A 26,237-nucleotide genomic window follows, 5' to 3' on the forward strand; every position below is an offset into this window, starting at 1 on the left:
CAAAACCCAAGTTAGCCTGGGAATCCCATGATTTCAGCTGTGCGGATTCATACTTTAATCAGAGTACCTGCCACCATTTGGCTCTTATCATCCTGGGTGAATTAAATATATTAGGAAGGAATCCGGGGTGATTGTTTAGTATGCCTTTGTCGTTTGCACAGCATGGCTTATAATATGATTATTTTGTTGAGATGAGGCTTGCACTGGCCATTCCAGACTTTACTAATGTAGCCAATGTACAATATTGGTAGCGTGTTCTAAAATAGATTTAGCAATAGAAGCAGGGACCCATAATCACATGTACAGACACAAAACATAACAGAGTTTTACAATAGCACCGCGATATGGGCTACAAATCACCAAATTTCGTTAAATCACACCCAGCTCAGTTTTGGAATCCGCTACGATTTCCCCTGGTTACTCCAGCAAAGTAGATGGCGGTAATGGGTCTGACACGAAGTATAAACCCCGCCATTAAATACCACCAAAAAAGAATGTGGGAAAAATAGAATCGTTGTATATGTGGTAATACGGTAAAACATGGTCTCTTAAATGTGGGATGACACGTTTCCGCGTGGTTATGCTTTAAAGTATTGCGAGCTATATTTATACTGCTAAATTGTTTGGGATTAACGTTATTTCCTCTTGTCGTTGTTGATTGTTGTGTCTGCCGGTAAGTAACAAGATGTCTAGATGAACACCAATCAGGATAGTTTGTCTTGCTTCTAGCGAGGTGGCTATCATCATGTTATTATAACGTTAGCTGACTAGCTAGCTAAGTGGTATCTGTCTATCTTTGCATTTGGCAGGTTTTACACGTTACAATGAAGATTTTCGCTCAGCGTGAGCCAAAGTGAGCCAATTGCCTGTATAATGGATTAGTCTCGTTATTCCGAGACGACGGTCTGTCTTTCAGTGAACTTCTGCATTTTGCATGCCAGGAGTTCGCTAGCTGATCAGTGAAATACAAAGTTACTAAGATCGCACATTGGCAAGCGTCTCTTGGCTATATGAATGACTGGCGTGATTGGCTACTTTGCTTTCACGTATGTATTTGCAAATGGCAGTAAGCAAAGCTTGCTAATGTTACCAACTTCCAAGTGTATGTCAGTGTGTTCATTTGGATTCATCTTTATGGATTCAGTTAGTTTGTCCCCAAAATATGCTAATTTGCTTCGCATTACAGCTGTTTGCGTACATTATCAACTAGCAATGAGCCTTGTTTTCACTAGTGTCCACGTGTACCATGAGCCAATGCGACTTGCGGAACAGGAGAGTACTGTGCCATGTACAGCGTGGGTCTTATTTGAACCGATTGTCACCAATTTGCATTGACGGTCTCCAGATTGTAAACCAAGTTATGACATAATTATCTTAAAGGAGCATTCTTTGGATAACATGATGTACTTTTTATAAGTATGTACTTTCGTATAAGTGGATAAATGTATGTGCATTGCGAGTGCCTTTTTCTGTTGAGGGAGTTATGGGATGCTCCTGTGTGTTAGCTAAAGTCTGTAGCTGATGTGCATAGGGGGCTGGGTCATTGTATTGGGACACCGGATACCTGCACGACTGGCCATTCAGAAATTTGCTGTCATGTTTAGACAATTTAAAAAAAATAGTATTTGAGTTGTAATGCATACTGTAGTGTAACCTTTTTTCGTCTCCCATAGTGTTCGTAAATCACTCTATGAACCCTGCATCGGACACTGGTAGTGGTTGCTATGGTGTCTGGTGTAGGGTTTTAGTGTGTGCATACATTGCTTTATGGGTAGAAGCTAACAGGAGGCCAGATGGATCTGCTTATAAGAGGAGGAAAAACCTGCTGGGCTCATAGGTCAGGGGAATTTCAAACAAACTGGCCAAATGTAGCTTTACGCATGCATATCTCTCACCACTAGACTTCATACAGTTCACATTTCCTATCTTGGCTTAATCGTCTTGAGCCTAGGCTATTGTGCTTTTCATAGAGTTGACACAGGACATGCAGTGTGTCCAATTGTAAAAATGACTTGGCTGGTTTTGATGTCGGACCAGGCTTATGTACTTCTGTTTCAGATCAGATTGTTTATAATGCACATTCCTCACCCCTCTATGTACGTCATACTATATGGTAGTACTTTTTGCTGTTGTGGTAGCTGGCATAGTCACATGGCCAAACTGAATAGAGAACACCATCAAAATCCCTCTATGTGTTGTTTGGGACACACACTGTAATTTGTACAATTTCAGAACTTTCACCTTCTCAGGTTGGTATCCAACATTTTTTGTTGAAATGTTTTATTTATCATAAAAGCCATTCATGATGAAATTGCCCCAATTCAATTATAATTCTGATTTGAATAAGAATTATTTAATTTAACCCAGTTATTTAATATCGCTTGGCAACTCTTCTGTTACAGGACTCTTCTGTTACAGTTACTCTGTCCTGTCAAAAAAGTATTTTGATCGCTGATCTTTGAACTTGGGTTTGCATTGCAAGTCTCTGGCAAGTCTAACTTTAACCAGTCCGACTGAGAAGGAACATACTACATCCAGCACCCCCTGGTGTCTGAAGTATGTATTTCCGCTGAAATGCATGAATATGGGATGGCACAAGAAATATAGCATATTATGTATTTTAAGTGCATATCCAGACTTAAAGTATGGATGTTTTAAAATGTAACACTTTGTAAAATGTAACAAGTCGTGCATTGGCCGGAAACTGTCTATACTTGTTGTTCCATAAATGTTGTTCCATGCCATTCCTCAGGTAGTGTCCTGTAGTTGCAATATCTGTTCTTCTGCCAGTAGCCTATTTGCTGTGGCTTTTGTCTGTGGCCCAGTCTATTGGAGCATGCTTGTACAGCCTATTATGGAAGTTCTAAAAATAGATTTTTAATCGGCTAATCGATTAAGTTTCGCCTGTTAACCAAAACATGAAAATATTGAAAATGACAGAACATCATTGCCAAGATATTGTCTTGCATGCATTAATATTTAAAAAAATGTGTAATTCGTCAAAATGGAATGTTTCTGTTTCACTGGTTGTCATAGAGATGGGTGGGCTACATCAGCAAATCAATTTATTGACAGAAACAGTCTATAGCTTGAAAAACTTGCATTACTGTATTCATTAATTGGGGAACATTGGGGTACCTTCTAGATGACAAAACCATAATGACTCAGCTGTCATTACTACTACTTAGAGTTTTTCTGTAGTTCAGCTTCAATATAGGAACTATGTCCATCACCATTGGTTTAATTATCATTACACCTTACAGAGACTTGTCAAAGCATGCAACACTGATTAGCATATCTGCTAGTTTGCAACCCTGGAGTAGCCTTTCATAACAGTTGGAAGGATGCCCTTCATGGAACTGCCAAAGCTGGGAATTAAACCCAGAACCTTCGGGTTACAGGTCCAATTCCCCCAACCATTAACCCTGCTAATGCTAACACTAATCCCTTACCCTGCTGCCCCTCAGATTCCCTCGGGCCTGTCGTTGAGAGAGCCAGCAGCCCTCACCATGCTGACCCCCGCGTTTGAGCTCAGCCAGGAGGCAGACTTCCTCCTCTTGAGCATCCGCGTGCCCTACACCAGGACCTCCGAGTTCGACCTCTACATCGACGGCGAAGACTTCAAGTTCTACGCCAAGCCGTACTTCCTCAGGTGAGCCGGCGGCTCGGCGGATGAGAGCTTCCCGCTCGTCCGCGCGCTCTGTGTGTTTCTGTGTGTTTCTGTGGGGTTTCACTGCAGTGCTGGGACTGCTTTCATACGCTAACCGGTTCTGGCACCACCCTGCGCTCTGTGCAGTCTTTCTGTGTCGGCAGCTGTCACTGTTCTGTATTCAGCGCGTCTACGCCGGTGGAAATGCAGACTGACTGTTAAAGTGTGTCTGGTGTGGGGTGAAGGTGGTCATGTTCCTTATCCGGTGTAAATCAGTTTCACGTACCTCTGTTCAGGTATATTGGCTCAATATGTTCCTGTAATTCTGTACAGCGTCAAATTGATGTCATTGAGACATGGATGTCATTCTCCAAGTTGTTTCAATCAATGGCTCAGTTGGGATTTGAACCAAGAACCTTAAGACGTATATCTGTGTTTCAGCATTGACCATTCTCTCACCAGGTTGACCCTCCCGGGAAGAATAGTGGAAGATGGTAGAGAAAAGGCCTCATTTGATGTTGACAAAGGTAATGTGTGCATTTTTTTAAACGCCATCCTAACACCATTTTCGGCCCCATTTCATAATTCCTGATAGCGTTACTAAGCTCGGCCCATTGCTGCAGTGCAGTTGAACAGCATGTTCTACTGCAGGTAGCCACCACCTCTTTTCCCTCTGAAATCTGAGTTATTCACCAAAGCGCTGCTTTACTAACGCAGCTGGCTCAGGCTTATTGCAGGTGCGTGATCAGCTGGAGGATGTGTTACTTTACAATGAGGTAGAAGAACACTGCCAAGTGAAGCCCTCCCTCCCTGACCCCATCGGCAGCTATTTACTGCCATGTTGGACTCCCAGCTACTGATTTCATTGTCAGCTTCCACGCCAAGGTGTGGTGAAAGGAATGGCTATTCTTCAGAAAACGCATTAATATTACCCACCGTACTTCGAGTTTGACTTTGCATTCAACATGAAACAAGCCTTCGACATGGCAGGGTAGTGTCCTAAGATTGAAAACATTAGGCACGTTTGACCTGAGATTGCCTCACAAAATGGCTGCTTGCGTTCTATCCCACTCCACACGCATTAATATTGACAAACGGTTCTGTATCAGGATACAGGCCTGACCTCTTTACTGTTACTGTGTCGTACCGCGGTAGAGCGTGTAGCGTGCGTGATTCACATACGTGTGTAAGAGTCACAACGGAAAATAGCCCACCAGGCGGCACGCGTGCAGATGTCGTTTTCCTCTCTCTTTCTGTGGTAAAATAAAATTGACTTTAAACTGCAATTCATCTTCAGCGGGAGAGCTCTGAGGAGGAATGGGGGAGATCAGAGATTCTGCTACTGAATATATTGTGCACAGCAAAAGACATCATGAGCCATAAAAATAAATGGACCATCTCAGAAATGAATTACCTTGGCTTAGTAGCTGTATCGTAATCATGCAACGCCAGAGACGCAATCAGCCCATATAATTGTGAGAAGGAAGCGGCACAATATAAATGAGTTTTCACTGCGGTGTTCTGAGAATGAGCGCACTGTTCCAAAAACTCCTTTTCCAAACTGCATAAACAACTGCATAAACTGATTCTGAATATCTGTCAGACGGCCATACGGTCTGTTCTCCAGTGCCCCCAATGGAGACTATCTGAATCTGCATTTTCATTTACCAATTCACGAATAGTGTCAACCGAAGCCGCAGAACACATGAAGACAGGGTCCAAACAAATGAGAAAATTGAATAGTGAAGTCCCAAGTCTGCATAAGGATACAAACATTTCTTTTTGTATGTGTATGCAGTGATCTCAACTGCTCTATTTAACAGTTTATGTCCAGATTTCACAATTCACACTCAAACAGTTGAATTAGCATAATGTAAAAAAGGCTTTTTAAAAACCAGATGCACTTGTACATCTTTTTAGGGACTGAGAAATGTATTCATTTATTTTTTATGCTTGTAAACAAAAGATGCTCTCTCTCAATATTGCACTTTAACATATTTACCACTCACCACCATACCTAGATTTTCCAAAAGTTGTAAATATTGTGAATCAAAAAATAATTTGGTAATAATTTGGAATACCATCTATTCAGTCCCCACATAGGAATAGAGTAGATGGAGGTGTTTAGACTGATATAAGTTGATACAGCGTTGCATTGGATTTCTCTAATTTTGCTGATGCTTAATACATACCATAATAATGCCATTCAGTGTAGTTTGCATTCATTCACATATTTACCTTAACAGTCACTTTAATGTTAGGTGTCTTTGATGTCATCATGCAGCTGCTCATGGTGATTGGATAGTTCCACATCCTGGACACCAGGCAGTGGTGCACAGCATTATGGGTGTGTGAGTTATAGCCTCAATAAGACCTTAAATGGATTGATCTCCTGTGCCTTTCTCACTAAATGCTGGTCAAACGGTCTTGATTACATATATAGTTATCTGTGATTTAATAGGCCATTAATTCAGTTAATGTGGTAATAAGTCCCTTCTTTCCACTTCAGCTTGCATGGTGTTGTATTACCATTTATTTCTCTATTTCATTAGTTCATATAATACAATAGTATGTTATGTTACATGTTATATACAGTAATATTTGAATGTGCCTTTGACATGAAAAAAGCCTTTGACTGGGCAGAGTTGCCCAGAAGTGGCATGTGCCTACTATTCCACTTCATGCATATTATTAATGAACACTTTTGTATCACACCCACAGTTGGTCTTTTTTCCCAGCATGCTATGCCAGAATGTGGATGCATTTCACAGGTCCATGTTAAACATGAAAACAAAATGGTGGTGTGGTTTTCCTTGGTGTCAGTTCATTCCTAAAATCTTTTTTCCTTTTTTTTTTTTTTTTTAACAAGTTGCTAATTAGTGTTTTCAGCTATGTTAGGTTTATACAGAAGGCATTTTATTTCTGCGTACTGCCCCCTCCCCGTTGCCGTATTCTCATAACGCTCCGTTTGAGACACAGTGTTTAAATAATTCAGCAACAGCTGGCAATGAGGCCGCTGTAATGTGTGTCCTTGTTTACACAAGTAATTAGAAACCATTTAGATGCCTCTTCTGGACGCAACAAGCCTCATTAAAGGTCCACAGCCACGGCAATCACAGGCTTAATGCATTTTAAAGGTAAATACTCTGACACCCCTCCCAAAGTTTTATGCAGTCGTTAAAACGCATGAAACTGTGAAATGTCTGTCCCATGATTATATTAAACGAGACCAATCCTGATCACTTTTGAACTGTACTCTGTCTTGGTTTAGAGGATATTTGAATATTGTGTTGATACCAAACTGCCATTGCTGTAGGCCTGAGAGTTAATTACCTCATGGATCATTTAGAGAGCAGACCCTCCATTTTGAGAGATGCGGAGTATGCAGAGCAAAGTGCTTCACGTATAGATGAACAGAGAGTACTCAAGCTTGTCCAAGAAGGCCAAAGCCCAGCTGTTTAATTTGATAACATTCTCTGACCGGTGAGTAGCTTTGTCTCTCTGTTCATACGGTCCTCAAGGGAAATGTATAAATGCCTGAAAACAGTAGCTCCTGGGCCATGACCTCAGTTTGGGAAGGTCTGCTCTCTGCTATTGAGCTCCTGTCACTCTGTGTTGATTACTCTGGCCTGTTCTGACTGTGGTTGTGTGACCTGTGTGTTCCCCAGGCCTTTTCTCTCTTCGTGTCCCAAAGGAGACTCCAGGCGAGCACTTTGAAGGGCTCCAGATGTTGACCAGTCTTTTGGCTCCAAAGGGATCCCGATCGGCCAGACCCCTAGTGGAGGACATGGGTAAGTGCAGCGTCTTTGACTCATGTTCAAGGCAAATGCTATAGGGAGGTAAAGCGGATGTTACGAGAATGATACTTCCAGTATACTTCTCCATATTAAATAATGCAGAGAAAGCTAAATATAAGCAAACTGCGTACCGTTGAAGTCTGGATGCAAAGTATGTGTTTCATGGTGTAAATACATAGCTAGGTGCCGAAAACCGATGGGATTTCATTTTGTATAAAGTTATGTTTTGTGTTTTTATTTCTTGTGAAGCTCATTTTTTGTGTGTTCTTTAGAAGCCTGTAGTGGGACTGTGGATGGTGAGGAGGAAGAGGAGGAGGAGGAGGAAGAGTTTGACTGGCAGGTCGATCAGCAGGTGTACAAAGAGAACTCTGAAGAAGAAACGAACGCCCTCCAGAAATACGGCTTTGGGAATCTGAGATCAGGCGTGTTCGCCAGACTGCAGGTATCGCAGAACGAGCCTTACAAGTGTTTGTTAAACTGCCTGCATTCGTATTAATAAAATCAGCTCTTAGTTGCTGCACTGCAGGTTTTTTTTTGGGAGTGAATACCTGCAGGCTCTGGATACACTACCACTCCTGAGAATCTGAATGTGTGAGAATTTCATTTCCAGTGGGACTGCAACACAAATCTCCCATCACTACCACTGTTCTGTGCTGTGTGCAGTTGGCCTTGGATACCAATACCTCACATTTTACTATAATGCAAATCAGATTTTCTTATTTGTTCATAACAAACATGCATTGAAACACAAATTGTCTTCGACATTCTTTTTATCATCTTATTGGTTTCCGACAGACGAGTATAATTCTCTGTCTGGGATTCAGGGCGTACTGGCTGGAGCTTATTGTTATTAGTTTTTCCTGATATGGATCGCTTCACTCGGGCGTGCTGATCTTTTGCTCCCCTACTCGCAGTGGGCGCCATTTTGGCTCAACTCGGCCTGTTAGCAGGGCACATGGTCATGTGGTTAAATTGTATTGACTAGACGGTGAACCAGAGGTTAATCTTTTCTGGGGTGAGAAATGGTTGCTTTGCTGCAGCACCAAAGGTCCCCATTGGTATAGCACTTCACCCTGATGTTTGTCTGATCCCTCCGGAGGTATCCTTACCATCATTCTTGCATTTTATTCATTCATACAACAGAATGGGTTTACTGTGCGCAGTTCAGGGTTAACTACTGTACTTTGCTTAGAGCTGTGGCGGTAAAAACAGACATTCCCCTTATGAGATTTAAGCTCTGGTTGTGAATCAAGCTGTTTTGCTATTCTGCCTGATGAGCAGTAAATGGGTGTTAGCATGCTGCTGAAAGTGTGATAATAATCCTCCATCATAATAATCTCCTACTAGTGGGTGTGGACAGGAGAGTGTTGGGGTGCTGATTCAGATACTGCCCAAGTTGAATTGTGTGAGACTTCACACCTGGCTTTGCTGTGAGCCTGACAGGCTTCCCCCCCCAGTGCAGGCACACAGGTGACTCCATTGTTCCCACTCTCGGTCTGTATCCGCCAGATACCACGGAAGAAGATGCATGCTGTGGCGCAGTGGGTAACGTATTAGTGTTAGCGTGGAGGCTAATGACAGCGCTTGTGACTGCAGAGCTGAGGTCTTCCCCCAGCTGTGCTGGGGTGATTGAGAGTTTAGCGGTGGGAAGTGTGTCGTTTCCTCTGTCAGACCCTGAGTTTTCAGCATGCTCAGTATGGTCTAGGGTGCAGACGGTGACTCCCATTTTCACATCAGGATGAGCTGAGCGACGTCGTAGACGTGAAGACGCCTGACTGCGCCACGGCGACGGAGAGGAGGGAGGAACGTCTGGCCGCAGAGATCGCCAAGTTTGACCCAGATCATTATCTGTAAGTATTATGTACCATGGGCCTTTCCTTCCATCAGTATGCGGGTGGATGTTTAAGCATGTTTGCAGCAGGTTTAGTTCAGTTTTCTGTTTATCGAACAAAGCCACTCTACATACTGTAACAGTCTCCATCTGGACAATGTGCTGGGTTGCACACAGCACACCCAGTTGTAACCGAACTTGCAGAACTTCCACATCAGTAGGTCACTATGTTATAGAGAAGGATAACAGCCTAGCATTCAGCTGTATTTCCTTATTCCGTATGACAGGGGTCTCTAACCCTGGTCCTGGAGAGCTACTGGGTCTGCTGGTTTTTGTTTTCACCTTAAAATCAGCACCCTGTTGAGAGCCAGGTGACCAGGTCAGGTGAGATAATTAATCAATTAGAGCAGTTGATTACAGTTCAGTGCAGAGTAACAACGAAAACTAGCTGACCATGTAGCTCTCCAGGACCAGGTTTGGAGACCACTGTCGTATGATATCTGATCCATAAATTGGCTTATTGAGCAGGATGTTAAGTCCAGCAGGTAGGTGTCCTTACACCCCTGAGAAATCAGGAGCAGGACTGGCATAGAACAGTAGGGTGCGTCTGGGTACTGAAAACTCACCAAATCTACAAAAATACGAGGAGAGGGTGAGATGGTGTAAGATGGAGAGAGACAGGGAAAGGGAAAGAGAGAGAGGAGACAGTCAGGCTGGGGACTGAAGGACACTGAGAAGGTGCTGGTTGGAGCAAGTGGAGGAACAGACCACCTCCTCCTGGTAACAGGAGCAGGAACCTCCACGCCTGCGCCAGGTTCAATAAGCGGGAGTCTGGCTCACGGTCTCATTCTCAATCCACCTCAACAAATCCTTATTCAAATCCTAGAGCTTCCCTCTTATGATCCTGAGACTGGGAAAATATTACACAAATCCCAGAGAGACCCAGGAGCGCTGTGTTAAATAACTGTAGTGAAAGTCAACTTATGAAGGTGCTCATGTGGAAACAGCTCTGCACTGCGAATTAAAAAGTCAGGATTTGCTTTGGCATTTTATTTATTTATTTATTTTTATTTTTTTCCAGCTCAGACAAGCTCAGGGATAAGCATATCACAGCTGTTGAGTCTGAATTGGAGGGTCCCATCACATCTTAGCCCCGGGCAGATGTATTTGCAGAGAACAGAACATCCATTTTTAGGGCTGACTGTGTTAATGAAGTAGCCTCTAGACCCCATCTCTTGTGTTCATGTTTTGTTAGGGCTGACTCGTTTGGCCCGGTTGACAGTGCTGTAAAGCTGTTGGCTCAGTGTAAAGCCAGATGGACTTTTACTTTTCACTTAGAAATGATGGGGCGGACCCAGTTTGGGCCCAGCACAGATTTTGGCAACCAAGCACCAGTGAGCCAGTGCCTCACCTCAGCCATGCCCAACCTGGTCATGCAGTTGGCTGTAGGGCGGTGGTTAAGCACTCCCCTAGTACAAATTGTGCATTCAGTGCTTAAATTAAATGAATAATTGTGGTGTGAGATTATGTGGTGTGGAAATAATATTTGTAAACAAATATTCTCATCCGTGTGGTTATTGGGGGGTGTGGTGGCTCTTGTGTTGAGGAGTCGCATGTGTTTCGCCCCGCAGGGCTGACCTCTTTGAAGACGATGCGGTCCAAAGCCTGCTTAAGTTCCGTCCGTGGTGGCACGAATCCAGCCAAGACCCAGGTGAGTTTGTTCCTCTCCCCTAGATGCTTCTAGTTGCTTGGTTCTTTCAACGTGCCTGTGTATTTCACCCCTTTTCAGTTTTGTAGTGTTGAATAACTTGAGGCATAGTCTGCTAATGAAAAGTTGAGAATCCGAGTGTGTGAGAGAGTGTTTCCGTTCCAGTGGGACTGCATGAAAAGTTAAGAAGTTGGTTGGGAAGGCTCATACTAGCCTAGGCTGGGCCTTCTCGATCGTCTGCAGCAGGGTCTTCCTCTCGTGTGTGACGGGTTGGTTTTGTTTGGCCGCCGTTCCTTGGGCTGCTGCTTCAATGGCTGCTCTAAATGACATGCCGAGCTCCCACTGGCTACCGCCATCTCCTGCAGTTCCATGTCACCTCTGAAGGCAGATGTTTCACCTGCTGTGCTTTTTGTGTGGGAGTGACTGGCACAGTGGTGTATCTAAGTGCAATGGGCAATGCCAAATTTGGAGGCCGGTATAGTTAGGTCGCACTTTTTGTATACACACGCAGAGACTCCAGTGATAACGTGATTCTTTTCAGCACTGTTATTGAACACCATCATGCGTATACTGTGGCTGGGTTGCAAGAGTGTCTCCCAACTATACTATATATTTAAAATAATGCAATAATAGATTTCTACCAGCAGGTGGTGTGATATCACTGGAAACAAGAAGGGCTTGTTTCCCTCCTGTCAGGTTTTAAGTCATTGTGAGTTCGCTTTAATGTTGGCTCTCACTTTGCAATGTAACTGAAGAATAAAAATTTAAAAAGGCTCTAAAATCAGACAGTTTAAATAATGTACTAAAACTAACTGACGCAGACTGATTTGTTTAAGTCATGATATTGTGGTTTGTGCTGTCCTCTGTTCAAGATAATTAGAATGCTGTTATTTATTGTACTGGAAGTACATATTCCCTGAATTCAATTTGATTGAAACCAAAGCTTGGCTGGCTAGGTGTGAGCACTGCTTGAATGAATGGGTCAAGGTTTGGCACGGGGAGTACAAAACATATTTCACTCATGATTGTTTTAGCTCAAATATTGGAGCTATTTTATGTTTTAAAAGAGTAGTAATTTATGAAATAAGGCTGTCTCTCTCTCTATGCCTTGCTTTCTCCCTCTCTCTCTCTCTCCCTCTCTGTCTCTGCAATATAAAATCAATGTCCCTCAGAGATCTTTGGCTGGTTGACTTGAGCCCGGGGTGTTTCTCTTGCTGAGATGAAGGTGATAAGGGCTCGTGTAGCTGCTCGCTGGCATGTATGCTGTGTTAACAGCAGGTTAATTCGGATGAGTTTCACAGCCCCAGATTACCCTCCTGGTGTCCGGCGTACCCGGCCGATAGCCATTTAGATTAAAGAGATAGCATTGTGCAGCTGCCATCGCAGGAATCACTGCAGTGCCTTAACTCAGCTGGTGACAGCCATGTCCTCTAACACAGACCAGCAAAGAGCCCGGCAGGGTTTCGACCGTAGACCAGCGAACGATGGAGGATGCCTGACAACACCGTTTCCTGTTAGCTAGGCTAGTCGGTAGCGCTTGGCGGGTTCAGTAGCAGCTCTCTGATATGTGTTGTCAGTGGTGCTTGTTATTTTTACTGCTTGGTGCTATTGAGTGCCAGATAATGCATCGATGTGTTGTAAGTACTCATTTAAAAGTTTGCCTTGTAAGAAATGCCAGTGTGTTAGGAGGTTGTCTCTTACTTGGAATCATCTTGAACCTTCAGGTGCTTGAATCTCTTCAGATTTTATAGGCGTGGTTTGACACATCAGTTAATTTGGTGTTCATCAGCTGTTAGTGTTGTTAATTTGCCTGTGATCTGCAGTTAAACATTTTATTTGGATAAATTGAATTACAATCAGCCAAGGTAAGTATTAATTCATTGTAACTGTGTAGCAAGGTCCTTGGCATGACAGGACGTCCTCACATCGCGTGGTGACAGATGGTGGCGCATCATAACAAGAGCTCCCCCACAGCGGGAGCGAAACGGACAGCCTCTCCCATTGGCCTTCATTCAAAACTGCCCAATTCAATTTACAATCCTTTTCATTCTGGTCTTCTTTGGGGTTTTTTTTTTCCGGTTCTTTATCTTGTAAATAGAGATGTGTCGAGCAACATAATCAATTTCCTTCAGAGGTGACAGGGGATAGTGTTTTAAATCGATGGTGAAAATTGGCTCTTTTGAATGAAAGTCGAAGGTGGTCACTGTCTGTCTGTCTGTCGGTCTGTCCACTCTCCAGATAGTGGTCTTAGTGCCCCACGGACAGTGAATTTTAATTTTCAACATGAGAGAGCCTTTGGACTCTTAAGATCCGGAAAAAAACACCTCTCGCTGTTGCCAAGCAGGGGGCCGGCAAGGAAAGTTTCCGATTCCAGAACCTCGGAGCAGAATCTGTTTCCGCTCCAAAGTGGGGTTTTGAGGGAGAGAATTAACATTGTGTCGGAGGCACCATCTGGCTCTGGGAAAGACAAAGACATCCAGATCGCTGCGTCTCTGGACAGATTTCCTCGGCAGATGTGAAATTGTCACAAGCTCTCCTGAGGCTTGCGGAACGACCGCGGTATCAAAACGATGAGAGAGAGAGAGACAAGGAGGGAGAGAGAGGGAGAATTATTCATCCCCTCCCTTTTATTTGATCACGCCTCGGTCTGGAAAATTGAGATCTTGTCTTTCACCTCATTTGTGTGTGGATTGTTCCTGTTCCCATTGTTTTTCCATTCGATTACTCCATCTGATTACGTTTATCCCAGGTGTAGTGTAGTGTGTTGAACAGTTCTCTGTGTGTGTGGCCTGTAGCTGCTGTTCCCAGGTGTTGTGTGTGTGTGTGTGTGTGTGTGTGTGTGTGTGTACACTGTAGCTGCTGTTCCCAGGTGTAGTGTAGTGTGTTGAACAGGTCTCTGTGCGTGCGTGCGTGCGTGCGTGCGTGCGTGCGTGCGTGCGTGCGTGCGTGTGTGTGTGTACACTAGCTGCTGTTCCCAGGTGTAGTGTAGTGTGTTGAACAGGTCTCTGTGTGTGCTGTAGCGCTGTGTGCTGCTGTTCCCAGGTGTAGTGTAGTGTGTTGAACAGGTCTCTGTGTGTGCTGTAGCGCTGTTTGCTGCTGTTCCCAGGTGTAGTGTAGTGTGTTGAACAGGTCTCTGTGTGTGCTGTAGCGCTGTTTGCTGCTGTTCCCAGGTGTAGTGTAGTGTGTTGAACAGGTCTCTGTGTGTGCTGTAGCGCTGTGTGCTGCTGTTCCCAGGTGTAGTGTAGTGTGTTGAACAGGTCTCTGTGTGTGTGTAGCGCTGTGTGCTGCTGTTCCCAGGTGTAGTGTAGTGTGTTGAACAGGTCTCTGTGTGTGCTGTAGCGCTGTTTGCTGCTGTTCCCAGGTGTAATGTAGTGTGTTGACCAGGTCTCTGTGTGTGTGTAGCGCTGTGTGCTGCTGTTCCCAGGGTAGGGAGTGAGAGTGCAGTAGCAGGTTATGCAGGCTTCTTCAGAGGAGTGCTGATGAGTGGGCACTATACGAGCCACAGCTCATCTCACTCTCCCGTCTGCTCCCTCATGACCAGCGCGGAGTGTTCCAGAAGCCCCGCGTCTCCAGAGAGTGTCCCCTATGTTTATATTTAGCCTACATCCAGCCCTCTGTTGCTCGAAGATAAGCCGCCCCAAGTGTATGTTCGTATTTTTTAAGCATGAAATCTGCCGTATAAGTTGGTGGTCCAGGCATTGCTGGCAGATGTTATAAAAGGATAAGGGTGGAGGGGGGGTACAAGAATGCAGCTGAAAATGTTTTCTGCCAGTTATGGAGTCCATTTGAAATGAAGACATTCCCAACCTGTTTCTGTGATCACTGATTAATGTCAGCCAATAAAGATCTCCAGGTAACTACCTGAAAAAGGTTATTTTGACGTAGTCTTCCACTGACGAGCTCCTGTGTGGGGAAATGAAGTGGTCATCTGTACACAGCACCGGTTATGAAGGTGAACTTCACAGCACACCACACTGGCTCTGAATGTGAGATCAGGTGGTGTCAGAAATGTTTTAACCTCTATTTATGCAGGGTACATTGATTGAACACACATGCTTGTTTCAGCAACGGCCTGTTAATTCTGCTCCCAGGAGCCTAACCTGCATGTCTTTGTATTGGGGGAGGAAACCAGAGTACCCCAAGGAAAGCCACGCAGGCACGGGGAGAACATGGAAACTCCACACAGAAAGGCCCGGGCTAGGAATCGGACCCAGGACCATCTTGCTGCGAGGCGACTATGCTATCACTGCACCACTGTGCCTCCCAAGTTTACAGTCGGTGTGCATGATGGGAGAATAACGTATGCATAGTCTGCTCAGATATAAGCCCTGGCCCCTCCTGTCGTGATGTGTCCTGGCGGAGGTTAGCGAGAGGAAGCGTGAGGTCACGCGGCCGGAATCCGCCGATCCTCCGTCCACGCCAGCCTCCGGGGTCCGTATGGGGGGCCCCTCTCTCCTTCACGGCCAACATCGGGGGTCGCTTTCTGCTGTTTCACGAGCTACCCAAATCCCGCTGACTACGCAGCCTTTCACCCCCGTCCTCGCGCGCTTTTACTGCGGGCTCGTTCTCTCTCTGAGCCTCATTCCATTCCTTTTCTTTAAAAAGATCAGAAAAGTCTGGTGACTCCTTTTAGGGACGTGGTTTCTGCGTCTGCTTAAAGAAAGTGTGTGGTGTGTGTGTGCGAGGGAGTGAGTGAAAGAGAGAAGAGAGAACTCGGCACAGAGGCGGTCCTGCGCAAGAACACGCGCGCTTGAAGTGTCGCTTGCGGGGTGTGCGACTCCTCTCCTAATTTATGACTTCAGCGCGGGGGCGCGTTTGAATCCCGGCTCCGATCGCTGAGATCACTCCAGTCGCGGCGGATGAAGCCTCTCCAATTCGCTGCCACGGACTCCCAGCAGTACTCTTAGCCCCTTTGATTGGTGGATAATTGCTTGTTAAACATTGGGTTGCTTTCGAGGTGGGGAGCTCTTCGAAGGCAGCTGAGCTTTCCCAAACAACAGCGGCGGAAAACGCGGCAGCCAAAACCCGCCGGCCTCGTGGCCAGGTTCCCTCGCTCAGCCCCGTTGTCTGGTCCCAGCAGAGGTAATCGCGTCTTTAATTAATTCCAGACGCGTTTCTGTGCCAAATATGACGAGTCCGTTGGAGAACGCAGAGCGCTCTTTCTTCAGTGAAGTGATTTTTTTTCCCTGTGTTGCCTGCCGATGTGACCGGACCGCTCTGCCTTTTGCAGGTGTGACCTTCTCTGAGGAGGAGAAGGACCAGCTCCGGAAGTTCACCAACCGATCGTACCTGCTGGACAGGAAGTCCCGCCTCCACGCCTGGCTGGGCCTGCTGGACGTGGTCCTGGCGTACGCGTACGACGTGCGCGCCACGGAGGGCGAGCACAATGTGAGTGGGGGTCAGGAAAGGGCGGGCGGGAGGCAGGGGGAACCGCGTTTCTCGCTGAATGCATGCTGGATTGCTTTGTTGCATTTTCACTGAAGCGTCAAACCACGTGCTGTCTCTGAAACAGTGGTCCTCATTCCTGTTCCTGGAGGGTGTGCTGGCTTTTGTTGTTACTCAGCACTTAACTGTATAATTAACTGCTTTAATTGATCAATTAGCTCACCTCACCTGGTTTCTTGGGTCTGTATTTGTTGCTGAGATTAAGGCAAAAGCAAAAAACCAGCCACACCCTGCGGTTCTCCAGGAACAGGAGTGAGGACCACAAAAGATGTGCAGCTACACTACCCCTGACGACACCGCGACTCCCTTTCGGACTGTGGTGTAGCGTTTTAAGAGTGTCCAGAAAGGCAGTGGGTTCATGTGTGTGGTAATGGACGCTATCCCAGCTGTGAGGGAAACGTGCGAATAGAGAGGGAGACCGAGTGCTTTTCTTCATCTGAGCCCGTGCCCCACGTGAAGAGGGAGTGTAATTGCGGTTTGAGAAACCGTAACCGTGCCGTGGACAGATGTGTTGGACGGAGAAGTGAGCCGAACATCTGCTGCGGAGCGGCTTTGGGAGAGTTTGCGGCCGAACGGCGCCTTTGTGTGAGGTTTTCCTCCGCTACCTTCCGGAGTTTTCTCTGGAAGCAGACCTGGGCATCTGAAACGGATGCACTTATCTCCCGCTTTGATGAACGGCTTATTGTTATTCCACGTTCTTCGCGGCGATGTCGATTTCAGTGCGATGACGGATGGTTTGTTAGAAGTGCAGCATCGTTTTCATTGGCCCCGGATTGGGCTCTGCGGTGACGAGCCTATGAAATGCTAGACGGCGGTGCCCGGCTGCAGTTACCTCAGCACGGCCGTGTAAGACGAGTACGATGTTTATGCCTTTTCCATCGCGGGCTGTTTTAAGCATCAGTTGTGTTTGTGGCCCCTTGTGTGTTTGAGACCCCTCGGGACATTTGAAGCCGAGGGTATACACTGGGGTCTTTCATGCATTTGAGGCCTTGCATTTGCATTTGAAGATGCTTTTGAGCCCTTGATCTTGAGGCGGGTGGTGGGGTGGGGCAGTATGAGGTCTCTGCTGTGTTTTAGTATGTGTTCTCTGCTGTGTTCTTGTATGTGTTCTCTGCTGTGTTCTTGTATGTGTTCTCTGCTGTGTTCTTGTATGAGGTCTCTGCTGTGTTCTTGTATGAGGTCTCTGCTGTGTTCTTGTATGAGGTCTCTGCTGTGTTCTTGTATGAGGTCTCTGCTGTGTTCTTGTATGTGTTGAGGTGTGATGACTCTCATTGCTTTTCAGGTGGAGTCTTCATGGAACATCAGGAAACTGAGTGGAACACTCTGCTGGTTAGAGGTAGGGGGACAGTATCTTATCTTCTGTGGTGTTGATATCCAGGAGAAATTAAAGGGGGCTGGGTGGGGCTTGTTTCTGCTGAGACTCCTAAATTGCCTATTTTGTATACTTGGGCATTAGGGGAAAGAGAGTAAGTAGCCTATATACTTTTTAAATAATTTGGTATCGTCTTCAGAAAAAATAATATGTGTGTGTACATGTGAACACAAATGTTTTCAACGTTTTCTTGATTCATCGTTTGACCTTTGTTGGATTACTGCTGGTTTGCTGCATCAGCTAGTCACTCAGAGAAATGCACCGGTGGTGAGGTTTTCAGTGTTGACTGTGTCTGGCCTTGTAAAATAATGAAAGAAAAGCAGGAAGTTTCCCCTCCAAGGGGTCGTTACCAGGAGGATGAGCCCTTCATGTCATTGTTCCATTGGATCCATTTATAAAGCACTCTACCCGCCATCTGGGGCATTCACAACCAGCAACTCCTAGCCTGGCAGAACATTCCTGCTGAGCCAACTGGGATTTCCCTCGTTTGGAACGGCCAGTCAGAAGCTGTACCGTATTTGTAACGCTGTCTTTCATTGGTCAATTACGCGTCACCCTGGGTGACTCCCAATCGCAGCCGGCAGAATCGGGTCAGTATTCAGTCAGCGTCGTGGACCGTGTCACTGCACTGTTGTGCTCTGAGAGAGTGCTTTATCTTGATCCTTCTCTGTCGACATTTAGTTTTCTCACTGCGTCAGAAACTGCAGGTGTGAACAGACAGCTGCATGAAGCTCCGTGGCACTGATTCACAGGCCAGACACTCGGCAGTCTGCAGACCTATTGATTATCAATAATGCACCGTAATGAGGTGCTGTCAGCAGCACCGCACAGCTGTGCTTTCCACAGATCCAGTCGAGGCGTTTTTCAGCAATGAATAAGTGGTTACGGTGGCAAACGCGTGTCCAGAACCGTAGGGTCGTTGTAGTGAACAGCGGCACAGTTCAGAACGTTCCAGAACAGTCCATGTTCAAGCCTGATGATCGGACAAATTGATTGGCCACAGCCTGAGTAAATAATCAATCGATCCAGGAAACTTTGTTCCCAGATCAACAAGTTGCTAAGAAGTTCTTAGGACCTGGCCACAGTTGCAGCCCAGTTAATTTTTTTTATACTTGCTATATCATGTTTAAAATACTGTACCATCTAAGTTGAACATAAAATTGAAATGCTACTTTCTAACCCAAGAGTACATGGATCAAGTCATTGGTCAAAGAGACTCACTTGCTGTTCCCATTGCTTTCTCATCCAGACATTACGAAGGGAAAGAAGGATATTTAACATCTTTGTGATCTTCCTGTAACCACAGGCTTCTATTGAGAGCGAGAATGTGTCAGTCACAGTATGTTCAGTGCAGCATGTCGTAGATGCCTGCTCACCAGACTTCAGCTGGGTTTAATGTTTGTGAGTTTGAGCTGGGATGCCATCTGACAGCGAGCCTTCTGAGACCAGCGAGCAGCCAGGTCCCTGACAGGCTCCGCGGGAGGGACGGGCCAGAATCCCGTGAGGCCATATCTGGAGCCTCTTACCCAGCATGCATCACAGGTGGAGAGCTGGAGCTGCTGCCGGTGGTTACCAGTCACAGACAACCGGCCTGCATCCACTCAGCAGCTGAGGAACAAGACTATTGATCAAAAGCCTTTTGATCAAAACAAGTTCATATGATGCGGTTACTGTGTCTTTGTCAATTCATTTCTGCTGCGAAAAAATTGATTCTGACGTTTTCCTGATGGGTAGCTTGTGACTTTGTTTACGTGCTTTTTGATGTACAAAATAACTGACTTTGCCTTGGTGTCTCAAAGTAGGGTAATAATTCTGCCTTTGCACAAACAAGCTGTATTTGCTTTTTCTCCTAATTGTTGTTAGTTATAGTATAGTTGGTTAGTTAGCTGGTTACATTAAACTGGGAGGAGGGACTGCTGGGAGCTGACCTAGAACAGGCTGGAGCTTCTTCTGACAGACTGACAAATGGGACAGACGGTCAAAGGCTCCTGATTCGCTCAACCCCAATCAATCACGTGTTAAAGAGAAGCGTTGTGTGTGCATGTGTGTGAACTCTGCTCAGCTCCTAGATTCACATGCGTGTAGTCTCTCCTGGGCTGGTGTCACAGGGGAATCCAACAATGGCGGGTAACTGGATATCGGTGTGAGTGGGCGGGGAAACGGAGGGGGCGTTACTAACAACGACCTCCTTTTATTGCTCCACTGTCTGCAACAGACTGTTCCCGTCTCCTCTTACCCCTAACACCACGCCTCCTCCCACTACATCCGACAACATCCCTCTCCCTCTTCACCTGCCACACTGGACACATCTGCCGGACAGGGAGCGCTTGTAACAAGTGAACGAAGATCAACGGACAAGTTTGACACGGCTAAAGCCCTCCCTGGGCCGTCCTTTGTGTTTGTCACGGGAAAGAACACCCTCGGAATTAACACGGAGATTAAAGACCACCAACAAATAAACCGGCAGTTGTGCTGTTTAGGGGTTCCTCAGACTGTTTTCCCAATCATAAAAGGGTCGTTAGGAGTAATTACTTTATAAATGACTGCAATTAGGAGCCGGGTAGCCTGGCTCTCTGTTTAGGAGGCAGCTGGCGGAACACCTTGCTTTCTTTCGGGCAAGGTTTTCTCTCCGGGTTCCCTGGTCTAATTGGGCAGGTTCAAGCCGTGTTTGTTCTGCGGCGAAGTCATGGCATTAGACTGTCTATTTTGCACAGTTTATTTATTTTTATTATTTTTTTATTTATTATTTTTATTTTTTTAAAACTGTTTCTCCTTTCAGACCTACAGCTCCGTGCAGGAGGTCCTGGTGTCGTTCGGGAGGAGGGTTTTATGCTACCCGCTGCACAGGCACTTTGGACTGGTCACCGCCGCCATCAAAGACGCCGCGCTCATTCTCCGTTCAGGTCGGTGGAATTTCCTGATGTTTAACAGCCCCTCTGTACCCCCGTGACTCGACAACACCGGAAAGAGCCCAGCGGTGCCAAACCCCCTTCCCCACCCCTTCCCCCTCTGTCATGCTGGCCGATTGCCAAACCTGGATTTCTCAGTCTCGTTCCCATAATCTTTCCTTCGCTTTATTGGTTAAATAATTCATCGCCCCTCCGCTGCAGCAGACATATGGTGTGCATTCAAGTGCAAAATGGCTGCCGTGCATCACCCAGAGGTATGCCGGCGCTTCTCGGTGCTGCTTTAGATTAGATTCCCTCACTCAACTCTTGATGATGAGGGTCGTATGTATCCGCATTTATCCACCATCCACCAACACCACCAGCAGCCCCATATTCCCTGTACCCTGCTATATGAGAAGGGAATGCACGATGAACTCTACAAAATCACTCCCTTACTCATTTTGTTTCTACCTTATGAAGCCTGAAATGGAAAAATATATTTTCCTTTTTCGAATTTGCATTGCCGGTTATTCTTGGCTTAGACGACCATTAACTCACGGTGGCACTCCCTGGAGTTGTTTGCTATACTCCAGTGGCCATGCAGTCATTGGCAGAACTTCATTAAGCTTGTATTATCTCTCCCTCCTTTTTCGGCCAATAGAATTTTGTGTCAAGGGAGTGATTCAGCGTTGTTTAAGTGCTTGCTGGCAAACTGTTGGCTCATTCTGTTCAACTGGAAGAATAACCTGAAGAATGCACCTGTGTAACTGCTTTTCTAGCGGGGAATTGGCAGGTTAATTTAGATGCTGTTTCCCTTCCTACTGAAGCGGAAATGGATGTCGGGATCTATGGTGCTGTAAATCATGACTTTGCTTTTTTTTTTTTTTTGTGACCGTGCCCCTCAGATTGGTTTAGTGTAAAAGCTACTGATGCAAGCATTTTAATTTCTGGCTGAATTCTGTATATATCATAGATGGTTTTATTTTCTTATTGATTACTGTTAAAGATGATTATTGCCATTTGCCTCCATCAGTGTCATAACCTGGTTGTAACAGTAAACAGTGTACTAAATCAATGTTGTTCTCCGATTCCTAGAAGCATGAAGACTAGATTTGTAGTGTGACACCTGTTTGCTTTGATATTTGCGAGTGGAGCGTAATCTTTAAATCTTCAGATCAAAACCAAGATGAAGGTTCTGCTGTTTAAACGCGTCTAGAACATCTTCAGTCAAATGATCCAGCTCATGTTGATTTAACTCCAGTAACTGTCAGCAAATGAATGGCTTTTAAGCCAGGGATTAGCATCGCTGCGCTTCATGTAGATGTGCAGTCTTAAATGAGTTAAGGAGGAAGCTGAGAGTGTGTTTGCAGGGATGAGCCAACTCTCCTGTGTTTCTTATTTTTGTTTTTTATTTTGTCTTCTGACAAAACGGCGGAGATTTCTGGAATAAGTCAAAGTGTTTCTGTACAAACCCCAGGGAAGATGTTTGAATGTTCCAGCTAAGCACTGAAATGATTCATAAACGCTAGGGGCATCCATCCATGTTCTCCTGCCATGCTATTTTTTATATCGCTCTATGCCTTTTGAAACACTTCAGTTTCTGTTTTTCATTCTAGAGCGAATGCAATTTTTTTTTCTTTGAATTTGTATTTTCATTGTAATTACAAATTGCCAGACACAGTGGAATTAGCAGACACCTGTATGCATTGATTTGTTTATTTGTTTGTGCTAAATCACATTTGTGATTATTGTGTTTGTACACATAATTGTCTGGGCGGCTTTATTCTTGCTTAACCAGGTAGAGTAACTGGGTGGCTGTTTCTGAAGTGGTTATTCTGTAATTAATTTCTCTTGTGGGGAAAACAAGCTAGTGGTCCAATGCATGAGTGTTTCAGTTAAGTAGCTGTGAAAAGCAAACATTTAGTGATATTAAGGAAACTAATGCGTTAATACCCCAGTGTACAGTGGGGTGCAAAGATTTGGGCACCCCTTGTTAAATGCCTGTTACGGTGAATCTGTTTGTGATTAAAAGCAAACGGCACAGAATTAAACCTGAGACCTTCCTGAAAATTTTAAAGCAATTCATTTTTTAATGTGTTTAAGTAATTAAAAGGGAAAAGGGCCCTGTGCAATAGTTTGGGAACCCTTTTGGATTATTCTTTGTTCCTTTAAAAAAAAGATTAGACCAGATTTACAAGCTGTTATAGTTGCCTGAGGAGGAGTTACTAACTACTAACTGACAGGCTTCCCAAACTTTTGCACTGGGCCTTTTTCCTTTTTTTTATTATTTTGAAACTGTAAAAAGTTATAATAAATAAAGTAATCATACTTTAAAATGTGAAGAAATGTGTCATGTTTAACGTTGTACCATTTAGAGGTTTGCTTCTGTTCACTCTGATATTAATTGTAAAAGGCTTTTTGACCAGGGGTGCTCAGACTTTTGCACACTACTGTAGGGTAAAGCCTTGAGGAAATGTTATACAGGAGTAAATATTTGAATAGCTCTCTGGCAGCGCTTCAGCTATTTTCAAGGAGCACTGGCAGCCTGCCGGTAAGTGGCCTTGACCAATCGGGCTGAGAGATGGATAGAGAGATTGACAGCTGGTGATCGTGAGTGTTGAGATTGAGAAGTTTCTCCAGGTTTTTTTTTGTTGCTTTTTTTTTTTTTACTTTACTTTCCTCAGATTTCCTTCACCATTTGGAACAAAGTATGCCTTCGCTCACATGCCATTGTCTCTGTCATTTCTTATTAAGTGGATTAAAGTTGTGTCAGTTGTTGATAGCTGTCCTTTCTGCTTCAGATGCACTGAATGGTTTGAGTTAAACATTGGTGCCTCCTGGTCTATACTTGGACCGTTTAATCTGTCACTCGTCCGGTCATAAGAAACGCCAACAGCGGGTTAAGGTTTGGTTGTTGTGTATTTACCCGGAGAGGGCCATATTGATGAGGCCAGCTTGTCTGAGAAAGTGTGAAGACGTATGGTGTTCTTGCGTGGTTGGCTACAGAAGAGCGTCTCGCGGTCGCCTGGCAGCAGCAGAGACCGTCTGTTCCCCGCTCCCCGAGACAGAACTGAACATGCTGTTACTGTAGCAGCCAGCCGCACTGCCATTAGGTAAAGAGTTAATCTGCTGTGTCCTGACAGACCGGCTCCCAGCTGCAGGCGGTGGGCAGTGTTGTGTCCACAATGGCAGTCGTGCGTTCGGCCTGTACTGTACCCGACTCGTGAAGCCGGCACTCGGAGCTCAACCTCGTCATTCCCACGCTTTGAGGTGGTGGTTTTTAAGAGGGAGTTGACATCCCCAGAGCTTTTTTACTTTCGCATTTCCATTTCTTTTAACCCAGAGCAACTTTGTAAGCCATTCAGGTTCGGTGCGCCGCTCAAGGGTAAATGCCACTGCCACACCCGGTAGTTTAAACTCCTGCCTTGAGGTTGCAGGCCCAGCTGAATAGTTAGCGCTTTGGTGCGCGGGTCGTACTGCATGCGGCGGAGTGGATGTTGGGGGCCAGTAAACACGGCCGGTCAGGGAGCAGCCGAGCGGGCTGGGATTGGTTAGTCTGCTGCCTCTCTCTGCGCTGCTTCCCCTGGGCTCTCCTGGGCATGATTAACTGCCTCCAACTTGTCATCAAAGCCAGAGAAACAGTCACTGCAGACTCCCGGCTCTCCGGGCCGGTGATGAAACAAAACCCGCTTGTTATAGCTCTCGAGGGAAGAAAGAAAGAGAGAGAGAGAGCGAGAGAGAGAGAGAAAGAGAGAGCGGGAGGGAGGGCGAGAGGGAAAAGCAGAACCTTGAGGGACGGACGGAGCAGTTTGGATTTCTGGAGTCCCGCTGCCAGTCCTGGAGTTGGAAGCGAGCTCTCTGGGCTCGGAGCGAGAGCTCTGCGTAAATGGGAACCAAATGTTTGCGTAAGGTTTTCCTCAGCCAGAGAGCAGTGTTTGTTTTCAGAGGGCTGGAACGCCTCCATCCACCGCCAGCTAATTCTGTGGCCGTCTGAGGATCTACTCCCCGCCCTGAGTCCCTCCCCGGACCATCCCAGCCAATAGCGTCTCAGCGGAGGCCCGTTTCCAAAACCCTGTTTTCGGAAAACGGCGGTGTGTCAACGCTAAGTGATACCTTGGACTCGGCTCCTCCGAGGTTTGTTTGCTCGTGTTTAAATGCAGATTCAGAGGTTAAAGGTAAACTCCGTGACTCGTGTCCGAAGAATCAAACCTTGTGTGCCCTGATTCCTGGACACAAGTAAAAACAAAAATGCATCACTCCTCTCAAGACAGCCTGAAATATTTATGCCTCTTAACATATTCTGTGTATTCGGGGCGTAAATATATGGAATATTTTAGGATGAAAGTTTCAGGCTTGAACACCTTTCAGCCATTTTGTGACTGGCAGTGAGATGGTTGTTAATGCTTAGCTGGGAAAGGGGCTCCGGGGAAACGGTGGTGTTTTTTCGGGCCCTCGCCTTTTCCACGGTCATTATAATGTGCGGCGTTTCTTCTTCTGCTCATTGTTACTGTAGGTGAGGGCTGGTGGACAGGGTGTTGACCCCGCTTTGCGCCTCTGCCTGGGCCTTGCGCTCGTAGGAAGGATGTGGAACAATGAGGTGGCGCAGAGCCGCGGTCACACTAACTGCTGTTTTTCTGGACCCGCTAGCGGCATCTCCCCCTGTTATTTACGAGCCGGGCGGCGTCCCGGCGACACCTGGCTCGACCTCTGTGTGAAATACGCAGGCCGTCTCGTATGACGTGATTGATACCTGTCTGCCGTTCAAAAATAGCCCATTGACGTCGAGCAGTCTTTTGGCTGTTGTTCAGAATACAGCGGTGGTTGTAAAGTCTGACTTTCGGAACCAAGGTATAAAATTTGAGCCCTTGGAAATGATCATATTTCAAGACTAGCGCTCATAAATGTAACTATATTTGTTACTGCTGTTTGACATAACCTACATGCCGAAATTTAAGAGTGGTTATGGGGGAAGTCCGATGTTAGTTTTGAGGAGAATTCCAGTTAATAACCTTGTCAGTGTTGTACGTTGTATGGGCAGAGGAAAGACTTCTGCTGACCTGACCTGAGTGTAGGAGGCTTTCATAATCATTCTGTTGGCTTTATCGTAGGTTTTCTGTCTGCTTCTGCGGAAAACTGTATGTCCAATCCTATACTGCAGGTGCTTCACACACTTTAGAGTAAGGGTTTGAGCCTTTTCTGAAACAAAGTCGTGTGAAGTCATGGGAGACATAAAGGTTTGATAAGCGGTGACAATTAAAATTAAATTAATATAAATGTTGGCGATAATTGTAATTAATTCACTTTTTCTTATAATTTCAGACCAGCATTTGCTTACCCTCCCCCCTCCACCCAATTAGTTTGTTTGCTCAATGTTGCAAAGTACAAAGTGCTAATAGAAGTTTTCTTTTTTACTTTTAAAATTTTGGCATTGTCCTTTAGTTCACAATAAATTACATTTTGAAGGGGAGAAATGTATTTTCATAAAATAATCAGCAGTGCAATATATTTACATATTTTTTCTTTTTCTGACAAAATGACAAATGGTGT

The 26,237-nt window shown here is 45.5% G+C and overlaps 1 protein-coding gene across 2 annotated transcripts in view; it reads left to right on the forward strand.

The window, feature by feature from the left end:
- The window catches only part of shq1 (SHQ1, H/ACA ribonucleoprotein assembly factor), a 40,758-nt gene that overhangs the window by 283 nt on the left and 14,238 nt on the right, over nucleotides 1–26,237 (forward strand). The window contains exons 1-10 of one of the 2 annotated variants that reach the window (XM_061220624.1): nucleotides 512–673; nucleotides 3,468–3,652; nucleotides 4,112–4,176; nucleotides 7,318–7,440; nucleotides 7,719–7,888; nucleotides 9,184–9,296; nucleotides 10,909–10,988; nucleotides 16,216–16,373; nucleotides 17,713–17,766; nucleotides 20,582–20,705. In XM_061220624.1, the coding sequence (XP_061076608.1) occupies nucleotides 3,510–3,652; nucleotides 4,112–4,176; nucleotides 7,318–7,440; nucleotides 7,719–7,888; nucleotides 9,184–9,296; nucleotides 10,909–10,988; nucleotides 16,216–16,373; nucleotides 17,713–17,766; nucleotides 20,582–20,705 (1,030 nt within the window). In that variant the 5' untranslated portion in view covers nucleotides 512–673; nucleotides 3,468–3,509. Of the gene's footprint in view, nucleotides 1–511; nucleotides 674–3,467; nucleotides 3,653–4,111; nucleotides 4,177–7,317; nucleotides 7,441–7,718; nucleotides 7,889–9,183; nucleotides 9,297–10,908; nucleotides 10,989–16,215; nucleotides 16,374–17,712; nucleotides 17,767–20,581; nucleotides 20,706–26,237 lie in introns of those variants that run through there. The other variant, XM_061220625.1, reaches the window with a different exon arrangement.

This window comes from Conger conger, chromosome 14, assembly GCF_963514075.1.
Source record: "Conger conger chromosome 14, fConCon1.1, whole genome shotgun sequence".
NCBI lineage: Eukaryota > Metazoa > Chordata > Actinopteri > Anguilliformes > Congridae > Conger > Conger conger.